The sequence below is a fragment of the Phyllopteryx taeniolatus genome, chromosome 17 (assembly GCF_024500385.1).
Source record: "Phyllopteryx taeniolatus isolate TA_2022b chromosome 17, UOR_Ptae_1.2, whole genome shotgun sequence".
NCBI lineage: Eukaryota > Metazoa > Chordata > Actinopteri > Syngnathiformes > Syngnathidae > Phyllopteryx > Phyllopteryx taeniolatus.
The window spans coordinates 12,940,409-12,953,022 of NC_084518.1; the positions used below are offsets into that span (position 1 = coordinate 12,940,409).

The following is a 12,614-nucleotide window of genomic DNA, read 5'->3' on the forward strand; positions in this document are numbered from 1 at the left end:
AGAATTAAACAGTTTTTGCTTCAGTTCAATGGACATTTGGCAGTATAATACATACATACGGATATACATGGAGCCGGTCAAAACCCCTCAGTCAGCTGCAGTAATAATTAGTCATTCTTCATAGAGGATAAAGAATACATTCCTGTTAGTATTATTATATTACCTGTCTACGTGTTACTTTGAATTCCAGTATCCATTGCTTTAGGGTTATAATACCACGACACAGATGGCATTTGTTAGCCCATCTATGGCATTTTGAAATTATTTAAAAAAAAATTTAAACAGTTAACAGACTATCTAAAGCAAAGCTATGTGATTGTTTTAAATACACGTGTAATTCTTTGTTTGATGTTCAGTTGAAAGAGCGAAAAATCAGCCAAATGATGGCTTGTACGTATGTCGGGTCACTTGTATCTCGAGGCAGCACTCTGTTACAAACAGCTCTCTGTATGATGCAGTTCAACCATAGCAAATGTATTGATAAAATAATTACTAAAATGATTTATTTATTTTTTTCTTTGTAAAGGCAAAATTTTAAAAGAACTTTACCAGCACCTTAGAATCTTTAACATCCTCAATGTATAGTAGAAGCGTGCAGAATGGGATGTAGGCCTTGGTCGTGCTACCTGTCTTAACAAGTGCCTGTCTTAACAATAAGAATAAGAAGGTGATCTCCTCAGGAAGGAATTTCAACATGATTTCACGACTGGCTGCTCCTAGGCCTTTTTAATCACATTGGGTGTGTTCTTTGTTTACACAGTTGTACACCACTGCAAAAATACAAGGGTAATATTATACATGCTGTTAAATGAATGGCTCTATGAGAGTATCAGAATCAGAATCGGAATCATCTTTATTTGCCAAGTATGTCCAAAAAACACACAAGGAATTTGTCTCCGGTAGTTGGAGCCGCTCTAGTACGACAACAGACAGTCAATTGACAGAGAACACTTTTGAGACATAAAGACATTGACAAAAACAGTCACTGAGCAATAAAGGGTTGTTAGTTATCTGGTATCAATCATCATCAACATGTTTTGATACAATTGTTGTAGTGTGTCCAGTGATGTATATTAAGAAAAATTTATTTTAAATCACATCAAAATCTGAAGTCTTTTTCATGCAACTTCCTCACTTGTCACTCCTCTCTGTACTCCTAGGTCCCCCGACCCCTGATGAGGTCCCCATCAGGCCTGCCGGTCGTCGTATTATGGTGCCCCCCGGTGGCCGGTCCAACATCACCTCCCTCAGTTAAACCGCTTTCCGCTGTCACAGGAGGAATAACTGTGTGCCTCCAGAGCCAGAGTGCGTGTTAATGTTTGTGTGAGTGAGGGTAGAGCTGATTTGAACGCGACCAAGACTAATTAAAAACAACAAAACCGCTGACTAAACTTGCCTTACCTGTCACTATGCTAGACTTTGGTTTCTCAAATGAAAAAAAAAATGCAACCAAAGCACAACCAGTCTCAGTCTTTCTTCTCAACAGTTAAATATGCTAGAGATTCTGTACTGGTGCTCTTGGTAGTTGGTTAAATAAATCTGTATAAAAAGTAAGTAAACTACCTGGTCTTAAATGACATATACATTCATCCTAATCGGCTTTCTATGTCATTGTAGAGTTCATGTAGCTTTGTGAATGATGTTGTTTAGCTTGTTTATGGGGGCCAAATAATGATAAAAACGGTACTTAGAGAATCCGAGAGGCGATTTTGATCTGAAAGACATGGAGCTGCATGGGCCACACAGATACTGGTGACGTGATCCATGATTCTTTTCAACTCGTCTCCATGGCAACCCCATCCACATGTCATGTACTGAATGATGAGTATTTGAAAAAAAAGTAGCAAAAGGAAAATCATGGTTATTGTAAAAAAAAACGAAAAAAAACCCAAAAACATTTCTTTGCACTTGTTAATGTTTACTGGAGATCATCTCTAAAATGAGTCATGAAAAAAATTCAAAGATATGTACACCTGACCCTTATAAACAACAAAAGAAAGAAACGATGCGTTAAGAAAACCTTCTCAATCCTCTAGCTCTGATTTCCTCGCAAACACAAAAGTCCTAATGTGCAGCTATCCCACCAGAACACTCATGCAACCACTTTAACATCAGCCATAATGGGTCCAATATTCTACCCAATGTTGAAAGTAAAAAGTGTCCATGTGAAGGAAGGAAGGAAGGAAGGAAGGAAGGAAGGAAGGAAGGAAGGAAGGAAGGAAGGAAGGAAGGGGGAGAAGATGTTGTTTTTATCTCACCAACTCCGAGGCACGAATCTACAACAAAGTGCATTAGGGTCACACTGAAATCAAAATCAAAAAATATTTGTCATGTTGTGAAAATAAAGTTGGAATTTTAGGACAGAAAAATGTATTACGAGGCAAAGTCTGTGCATGAAAAAAATTGTAAGGTGCAGAAACAAAGTTGTAACTTCATGATAAATAAAGTAATAATGTTATTTGAATAAAGAAAACCCTGAAACTGATTAAGACAACAAAGCTGTATATTAGTTTGAAAAAAGTCCGAATTTTGTAATCATGTTACATCAGCAAATTGTTACAAGAAGAAAGTCTTAATTTTGCTTAGAATGAAGTCATAATGTTTTAAAACATTCTGTTTTTTAATATTATGAGAAGAAATTTTCATGACAGGAAAAGAGTGGTAATGTTACCTCAAACACTACAATGCATGCAAAAGGCAAATCTGCATCCTTAACAAGTGTTACTTTTGCTAAAAAAAAGAAACAGCAGTAATGTTATGAGAGCAAATTTTGAATTGAATTGAATTTCTACATGTGCAAGAATGTGTCATGTTCGACTTTGTGGTACACTATCAACTAAAATCTGCTTTTTCATTGGGTTTGCTATTTTTCTCGTAATAAACGTTCTTTTCACTGTGGCCCTAATACAACTTTGTAGGAACCAAGTTGTGTTGTTTTTTTGTTTTGTTTGTATTTATATTAGTTTGTTATATGTTGTTTCTTTTATACTGTTGTATAAACCCCCCTGAAAATGGCAGACTTGAAGAAAGGAGATGTGTTGTGGTGGTCTGACTTGATTCTGGAATAAAAACAAGAGTCGCAGATGATTGACTGAAGTGTTTGTGTGTGTTTTGTCACTTTTCTACTACCAAGACTTGATAGCATATGTCACGGTCTAACAAAGCATAACAATCTCCCCTACTTTGGGTGGCCTGTCTCTTTATAGTTGTGTAATAAACAGAGTGAGGCAACAGTGATGCATCGTATGGCGTATGACTGATGACTAAGTGTAACTCAGGGATTGGAGCAACAATAAAGAGTAGCACTGAATGACGTTAGGTTGTTGATGTAACAGTGAATCATCCACTCAAGCATCTCTGACCTTCACACTGTAGGATCACTTCAAAAAACAAACAAAAAAAACCCCCCAAAAACTACCAATTATGTTCTTTCAGGTTAATTCCAATGAATATTTTTCTGTCTCTATATGGACCCTATGATAGACTGATAGGACAGGAACCAGTTCACCCTAATGAGTACAAGCACTATAGAAAATGGATGGATGGATGCTTTAGCCACCTTTTTTTTTTTTTTTTTTTTAATGCAAATGAAGCAATAACACATTTGGGCACTAGGGGAGGCTAGGAGCACACCAGTACTCATGATGCCATGCCATTGATTATTTTTCCTCCTTTTTTACCATATTAAATCAATCAATGGTAATAACTTGACGTCAAATACAAGCTTCAAAATCATTTTGAAAGCACACACTAGCTGCATTGTTTCCAAGGATACGAAAGAACACCTACATTTGTCGTCGACTGCAGTAATTCCCACCCACTGTGCCATGTGATTATTGTGCCATAACAGATCTACAGGTGTGCCGTGTGAAACTACAATTTCACTTAATTGTATCTATCTATCTATCTATCCATCCATCCATCAATCCATCCATCCATTCAGGTAAGGAAAACAAAAACAGATTCTCTTTTGCAATGCTGACCTGGCTGCAGAGTAAACAAGGTAAATGCAAGCCAATAAAAAAAAACAGACATAAAAAACAAAACGCATACACAAAAACACATAATAATAATAATAATAATAACAATATCCTTCACATTGGAACAATGCATCTACAGGAGGTGTACTTTAATTCTCTCTTGCACATGCCGTTTGAAGCTTAGGAGGTAGTAGATCTTTAAAAAAAAAAATTATTTTGAGATATAAATGAGAAAATTATTATTTATTGACTATAAATGATGTATTTATCTTTGTTCATCCATCTATGCCAGCAACATAGTTACAGGCAGAACAATTAAATGTTCTTCCGCTCGATGGCAAAAGGTAAAATGAATCCGTGTATCTGCCTGTTACCATTCATACATCTTTGGGTTCAACTTAACAGTCCCATATATTACACTGAATAAATATTTTTTGAGTAAATTGAGACAATATCATCCTTTAAAAAAAAATTTGAAATTTCTTTTATTTTTGTGTACTTTTTGGGGGGTGATTTTTCAAATGTACGTGTGCTTAATTGGCTCCATAAAATGACCAGCCTGGACGCCTATCATTTCCATCTTCATTGACCGCTGAGGCTTTAAAGAAAATTATTTGCAATTTGCAACTGTTGGGGGAGCCCTGGGGCAACATAAACATTGGGTACACCTCCACAATCATCCATCCATCCATCCATCCATCCATCTTCTACACCACTTGTTCTTCCCAATTGCAGGAATCAGAAACACTTGATGCTTAAATGACGAGTGAATATGCAGTAAAGGGCAAAGGCAGAGTCAGATTGGTTCTGAAAGAAAGTTTAGTTATTATTTAAGGCACACCTTTATAGATACAGTAGAAGAAAGACACAGTGACAACTAAGGGACAACAAAACCTCTATTTTGAGATTCACAGGTCTGTTCCCTTTGTCTGATATACATGTGTTTAAAGCATACATTTGATTTTGCGAACCTTTTTTTCCCCTAATGTATTCGCTGACTGCTTCAAACTATTCCACAGTGTTGTACTGTTAAAGACAGGAAACAACGTGTAAAATTACAACAATGAATAACAACACCAACACAGAAAAGGAAAGTCCAAACACTGTGCCCACTTTTTTCTTTTTGGGTGGAAAAGTGCTAGAAGAAGAGTTTAAACATATAAAGACTGAGCACAGTGTAACATCAAAGAATTAATAAGCTGTTAGAAGTTATTATTAATGAAAGCCAGTATTTATTTATTTATTACGAATAAATTCTTTGCATGAGTACCCAAAATAACATAGTGCTTTTCACTGCCCACCATCTTCTATGCATGGATATCTTTCCAGAGGTTATGTGGTATTTTCTTCAGCAAATATAAATACAAAATCAAACCAAACAAATGCAAATGTATATTCAGTAAATGTAGCACATTGGCAACTGCTTGTACACCTCACAAAGACATTTAATAAGAAGAAACGATTTGACAGATCAGAGTTCAGTGCATCGCAGACTGAGCTTAACCCTCTTCGATAACGGATTTGCCTTTGTGAATAAATGCTACAGTGGATAAATATACATGTGCAAAGCAAAGCTCAAGTTTGAAATATTTTCAGATAGTTTTGTAGAATCGGGAGTATTGTAAACCGAATAGTGCAATTGTAATGCTTGTGATGGCTTCACAAGTGCTAATAAGTATTCAAGAACATACTGTACAGTATTTACCGAGCAAACAGGTCTGCGGTTGATGCAGTCAACATGGGACTGCACTTCATCCTAGATCACCTCGACAGTGCAGGGACCTACGCGAGGATCCTGTTCGTGGACTTCAGCTCAGCGTTCAACACCATCATCCCTGAACTCCTTTCCTCCAAGATTCTCCAGCTCAGCGTCTCGCCTGCCACCTGCCAGTGGATTTACAGCTTCCTGACGGGCAGGACACAGCAGGTGAGGCTGGGAGAGACCACCTCATCCACACACAGCATCAGCACTTCTTCCGCAATTGATATATGGAAAATCCTCTTGGACCCTCCACATCCTGGTCACCAGCTCTTCCAGCTCCTTACCTCAGGTAGCCGCTACCGATCAATGCAAACTAGAACTAGCAGAGATTCCAACAGCTTCTTCCCTCTTGCAATCAACTTCTTATACAGCTAACCGATAATTCCATTGCAAAATGCTGCCAATTTTTTTGTCTTGAGTTTGTTGTCACATTTCTGTCGGGCCAATTATATATTACTCGTGCACTCACTGTAGTAGTCTCGCCACGCTGCACTATTTGCATATCTGTTGTTGACCAATACTGGCCACTCATGCCAGAGTAGCATTTGCCCCATTTGCACACTGACTGAGGAGTATCTGCAACATTTGCACAATCAACATTGTCCCAGATTATCGCGCTACTCGTCACTTTAAACTGCATACACTCCTTGAAGTCTCGGCGCCTTTTGCACAATGGTCATTGCACCAGACTATTACGAGATTAGTCATTCGAACTGCTCTAAGTGCTAGCGTCATCTGCATCTTTTTGCACAACTGTCAAAAAAAATAAAAAATAAAATTGTACTGGCATTACCAGATAGCTAGCAACCCTTTATTGCTCAGTGACTGTTTTTCTCAATGTCTTTATGTCTCAAAAGTGTTCTCTGTCAATTGAGTGTCTGTTGTCATACTAGAGCAGCTCCAACTACCGGAGACCAATTCCTTGTGTGTTTTTTGGACATACTTGGCAAATAAAGATAATTATGATTCTAATTCTGATGTGCAGCTATGATCAGCTGAGGCATTCATACAAAGAAATCAGTTGCGGGAATTGTTCCTTATTATGGAAAAATGACTTTACCGTAATTGTTTAGGAGTTTCTGGAAACCTTCGCTGTTTTTGTGCTCAGACCCAAGTCCTGGCTGATATAAAAGTATTATTTTGGTGCCAAGGAACTATGTTGAAGTGAGTGGAGGTGCTTCATGTAGTCAGGACATAGCCCTGTTTAATAAAAAAAAGTGCTTTGCCGCAATCTTGTGGCATATACACTTGGCAAGTAGCGCAGGAAGACTGCAGTTGGGTCTCTGGACTGCCTGCACACCCATTAAGAGTGAAATTAAATCAGTAAACCTTTTTACTATTTACCTAGTTCTAAATGTGTTTATGAATGAACATTTCGGCATTGCTATATAACAGCGTGGCTAATTTACATAATAACTGCAGTAACCCTACATTTCATGATCAGGTAGGCTGGGCAAAGTTCCAGAGCCACCTTCAAGCAACTGCCAGACTACACTGTCTGAAGCAGTACTTCAAAGGAAAAAGGTAAGCAGAGCTGCATTCTGTAAAGTGGCACATACTTGATTGCGCAATAAAGTTATCGATGCGGTAGTGGTGGTGGGGTGTTTAGTGACATGTCCCGGCACCACATACACCTAGAGTAGTTTATGAAGTGCTGTCTCCACGCATAAAAACGCTTTTGGCTTTTTTTTCTCACTGTGTTCCGCTCCTGCTTTTTTATTCTGAATCTGAACTCGCCATTGGCTCAGCAGGATGTTGGGAGGGGACTGCCGTCGCTCACTTAAACACACGAATGTGCGAATTTCAGCAAACCAGAAATAAGCGGTGTGAAGTGTCTCTACATCTTGATCCTTGGTATATTTGGACAAAAGGATGTGCCCTGCGATTGGCTGGCAACCAGTTCAGGGTGTACCCCGCCTCCTGCCCGATGATAGCTGGGATAGGCTCCAGCACGCCTGTGACCCTAGTGAGGAGAAGGGGCTCAGAAAATGGATGAACGGATGGATATCACAGACAGACCATTTTAAAATGTGGTACAAAAAAAAAAAAAAAGCATAATCATCTCCTTTAAGATGAAAGTGTGTAGACCCGGCAAAGAGGTCACAAACGACCAGCAAGGACAAATAAGCTACCTTCAGCATACTAGACAGGACACATTTTTGTTTCCGTTGTGAAAAGTTGGAAAAGGTACCAAAAGATCCCATCCATACCACTTTTTTGGCACTTCTGTTGGGGTACCGAAAGGGCAGAGCGAGCACACTATAGTCTGCTTGATTGGTGGAAGATAAACTGTTCTTTCTGGGCAGTAACAAAATAAAGTGAAAAGAAGGCAAAATGCTGCATATCCTTCATCGCTCTACTTTGTTTGTCACACTGCTACAATATGATAATTCACTATTTACACAGCTAGTGCCTCAACACATTTGTGGTGAAAAGCCAAAGTGTTTTAAAATGACCAGTAAGAACATTTAACATGGTTAGATATTGAAAATCAATAGTATGCTTGCTCTGACAGTTAAGTTTCAAGAAGATGCTTAAACATTGTGTGTGGAGCACAAAATCGGAACATGTACACATTCAACCATTATAACCTCAGCTATCTCGTGTCCTTCAAAATCAAAGGAGTTTGTGCTCCAGACCAGTGTTTCCCAACCTAGGTGCTGCGGCAATTTCACTTAATTGGTATGAAAATATTTATTTACTACGAATAAAGCATCTTTGTTCATCTATCTATGCCAGCCACGTATAGTGACAGGCAAAACAATTAAATGCTCTTCCACTGCATGGCAGAAGGTACAATTATGTGTATCCATGTTGCCAATCATACAACAGAATGATAGCTTTGTCTACAACTAAACAGGCTCAGATTTCAGACTAAGTATTTTGGTGAGTAAATTGAAACCAGATCATCATTACTTCAGGAAATAGATTTTTGTAACAATTTTGTTTGGTGGTGTACCGTGAGATTTCTCTAATGGAAAATATGCGTCTTGGTTCAATACAGGTTGGGAGAAACTGCTTCAGACAAGTAAAGCAGTAGTACAAACCTTCAAATCAAAACCATGTCCAGTAGCTTAAAGGTGGACTACCATTCCTGACCAAAGTCCTGATACCACCGTCAACCTCACGTTGAATTCAAACTTGATCTAGACAAAATGTTCAGCAGCATATTTAGACTGCGACTACATTTGCTCCATAGGCGTGACAGTCTCGTGTAAAGGAGTAGGACGTGCCTGACTGTACATATAAAGTTCTTCAAGGTGAGACAAAAAAGAAGCCAAAAATCCTGCCACAATGTCCGTTAAGAGTCAGTTTTGTATTTGTCGAGTCTTTGCAATGTTTGTTGAGGCAACATAGCAGCCCACTAACGTCAGTGTGCTTGCGCTGGGGAGGACACTATACAGTAGGAGCTGATCCACAAGCAGTGGTGAGAGATAAGCGAGACAAGATGGGTTGGAGGTTGGGGGAGAACTCAAGTCCGGTTGTCCTATCCTGACAAAAAAGCGACCGGTTCCACATTGTTGTTCCGACCGTCCTCTATTGCTTTGTTCTTGTTGCTTGTGGACAGTTCAGCTGAGTCTAAATCCGACGCTGCTTTCCTTGATCTGTTCAACAAAAATCATGTCAAGTTTGAAATGTAGCTGATGATGTCATGACAACAAGACTACATATACATACATCGGATAGATCACCTCTAGGGAGGAGTCATAGTTGTAGTTTAATGGTACATTCGCTGCCTTTAAGACAATGGTCCATATTCAAGTAAGAAAGGGCAAAAGTCAAGAGGTTTTGATCACAAACTTTGTTGCTTCATTTGTTAGGTAGCAATTTACACAAAATCTACAAAACTGATTATCATGAAACTTTGTGAAGGGTTGGCCATTACATTTAGGTACAAATCCAGAGAAAAATTCAGATAGAGGAATTTATTTGATCTTAACCTGAAGTAGCTTCCTAAACAGATGAGGATGATCTTCTCACTATTACAATTTTGTGTTGTTAAAAACACACTGAAGGAGTTACCCCAATTCCACAATCAAAAATAGTATTGACATGGTTTTACTGCGCGTCATCTTCCGTGAACCATGACGATGTAGGCAGCCAACTAATTTACGGAATGACAAACACGACTTTTTAGCATTTGTTAGAGGGATTTGATGTCTCTTTTTGCCTTTTATAAATTACGATGGAAGCATTTAGTTCTTTCCAGAATAAAAAAAATGACAGTCACAGTTTAAGTAGTGGACGAGGAACATAATTAAAAAAAAAAAAATCACTTTTATTAAAGCATCTTTTTTTTTTTTTATATACCCTTCTGGACCATTATTTTTTTCTATTACTTAAAAACTCCAATTATGGGCGCTGTCTTACTTTTCTCTGTTGAAGATAATAAAGTCTCTCTGGACGTTATCCAAACGTTGCTGCAACTGACCATTCTGGAGAAAAGACAAACACATTAATGAGTAAACGATAGATTTTCCATCAATATTAAACATGGTCATGGATGACCACAAGGCATCCCAATGGGTATCCTCCAATTGTTTGACACCATTTGTACCACAAAACGCACAGTAACTTTCTGCCCCTTGTTTATTAGAGGACTCTCATGCTCTACTGTTACCGCCACCTCCTGCTACATATCTGGTCCACTTCATCACGAGAAAACATTCTGCTCTGCCCTCAAACTCCTGGAGAGCCGAGACAAGCGTGCAGGTGCTTCATTACTATGTCATGGGGAGATCACGGCGCCAAGCAGACTTTACAGATTACATCCAAGTGACTTTGAGATCTAACTTATTGGTTTAGTATCAAAGTTGAGCATTTCAACTGTAATAAAAAAAAAAAAAAAAAAAAGGTTTGGGTGGGTGACAAAATAACCGAATTGTACTTTTTGGCTGCAGTGCTTGAAGGGTGGAGCGAAGAGACACTTAAGTCTAGTGACTGATCAATTCAGGAAAAACATGAAGTACACTACAAGGCCGCCACCAGCACAGGCACTGTTGATTCGGGTTGCTGTCTAAAGAAGTATTTTCTACCATACAACAAGGTGACCCATTTACTGTACTTATGATTGATTAATTAATTGATTAGGAGGAGCATGTTTATCCCTCTGGCTACTTCCACCTGGCCACCCTCTTGCTCGATGATGATCGAACCCCGAGCTGCGGGGTGCCCCCATTGGGTGAAAAGTGGCTGACTCCCTGCTCACTGCTGTCAGTCAGAGCCCAGCAGAAAGGCTTTGGGCAGGTGCCCTCACAGTGGGGAAAACAAAGTAAGTAAAACAAATGAACAGGACAAGAACATTTCTGGTTAAATGTTAAGTAACTAGGGGGGCTAGAACCAGGTTAGTCTTACTAGTGATAACCAGACACCACCAATGTTACCTCACACTGGGAAAAATCTTATAATTACAGGTTTGACACAATTTGTAAGTCAGAGTACCCAACTATCCATTCACACTCTCATATCAGAGATTACCTTAATACTTTTCCACATCACACTGAAGACTTGAGTTTAGTGACGCCAGGAAGCAAGAAGCTGTTACTGTAAATGCAAGCCACTGTGCTGCAATTCTGCCAATAGCGTCTCTCTATGGACCGCATGAAAACAAGGCAAAGTACATCAATTGCCCTCCTTGTCAAATACCTAGTGTGCTTATTTAACAGTATTCAGGCAAGACATGAAACTCAACAGCAAGAGCACGAGAGCCCGGTGGGGTTTTAACAAACATTCAGCACGCATTTTCTAAAACCCTACTGGGAACATTGGGTTGTATTATGCGGCGATTGGCTGGCAACCAGTCCAGGGTGTACCCCCCACCTCTTTCTCAAAGTCAGCTGGGATCGGTTCCAGCTTAGCCTTGATCCAAATGAGCCATAGAAAATCAAGCAAAGACAAAGATAGGCGCTTTTAAACTCAGACAAGAACAACTGTGCTAGGGCAAGTGGTCTAGCTTGGCTTGTTAGGATTTTGCAGAAACTACACAACCAATTTGTTGCTGTTTTTTTTTTTTAAAAGGGACATGTACAGTATCAATGTAGTAAATCAATAATTTTCAGACAAATTAAGTGAAATAAAACAATTTCCCACAGTACACCTGAAGATCTCTCACGGCACACTGGTTGGCAATCACGAATCTACACACACTGAGTGACCTCACAACCATCCAGTGGTTCTGCTACTGACATCAATTTTGTTCAATAATGCATCGATAGTGATTGAAAAGCCTACTAATGACTGTAGAGTCACAACGTGCAGGAAAGTGGGACTTAAAGAGAAACCCAAGCCACACAGGGAGGAGTAATATGTGTCAACTGAGTTAATGGAATCACAAATGATGACGCAATAGCTCATTATCTCCATTTCCGGAAAATACTGCCCAACATTTTGCCACAGGACAGTGCACATGTAGTAAATCAGTGGATGTCCATCCTATACTAGCCAAAAGGGTGCACCTTTAACTTGGAAGTAATATGCTTTTATGACACTTCAGTCCCACCAAATGATGTATAGCTAATTTCAGCATCATTCCTCGAGATCCACACCAGCTGCTATTCTGACCTTGTACTTGAGGGTTACTCCCTCTTCCGCTTGACCTACTCCTATTTGGCTCAAGTAAAGCGTACTGTCTTGATACAGTAAATCTTTCCAGGACACGCCAACCTCTTAATCAATTTTGAGACACCGCAAACTACAAAGAAAAAAATAATAAATCATCATGTGTCCTTATTGCTCTTATATTTTGTGGAGTACTCGAGATGACCAATGAAGAGGACCACGGTGAGAACCATTATCCTCAAATGGAAAAAACATGGAAAAGCAGTGAACCTTCCCAGGAGTGGCCGGCCTACAAAAATGACTCCAAGAGTACA

At 39.2% G+C, this 12,614-nt stretch overlaps 2 protein-coding genes across 12 annotated transcripts in view; one reads left to right on the forward strand and one right to left on the reverse strand.

Annotated features, from left to right (window-relative positions):
* Positions 1-3,091, forward strand: part of dpysl3 (dihydropyrimidinase like 3) — a 35,150-nt gene extending 32,059 nt beyond the window's left edge. For all 3 annotated transcript variants that reach the window (XM_061751381.1, XM_061751379.1, XM_061751380.1), the window contains exon 14: positions 1,161-3,091. In XM_061751381.1, the coding sequence (XP_061607365.1) occupies positions 1,161-1,255 (95 nt within the window). In that variant the 3' untranslated portion in view covers positions 1,256-3,091. The remainder of the gene's footprint in view (positions 1-1,160) is intronic.
* The window catches only part of stk32a (serine/threonine kinase 32A), a 72,078-nt gene continuing 60,299 nt past the window's right edge, over positions 836-12,614 (reverse strand). For 8 of the 9 annotated variants that reach the window (XM_061751389.1, XM_061751386.1, XM_061751383.1 and 5 more), the window contains 2 exons: positions 10,114-10,178; positions 836-9,347 (listed from right to left, as the gene is read on the reverse strand). In XM_061751389.1, coding sequence (XP_061607373.1) covers positions 9,230-9,347; positions 10,114-10,178 — 183 coding nt within the window. In that variant the 3' untranslated portion in view covers positions 836-9,229. The remainder of the gene's footprint in view (positions 9,348-10,113; positions 10,179-12,614) is intronic. The other variant, XM_061751392.1, reaches the window with a different exon arrangement.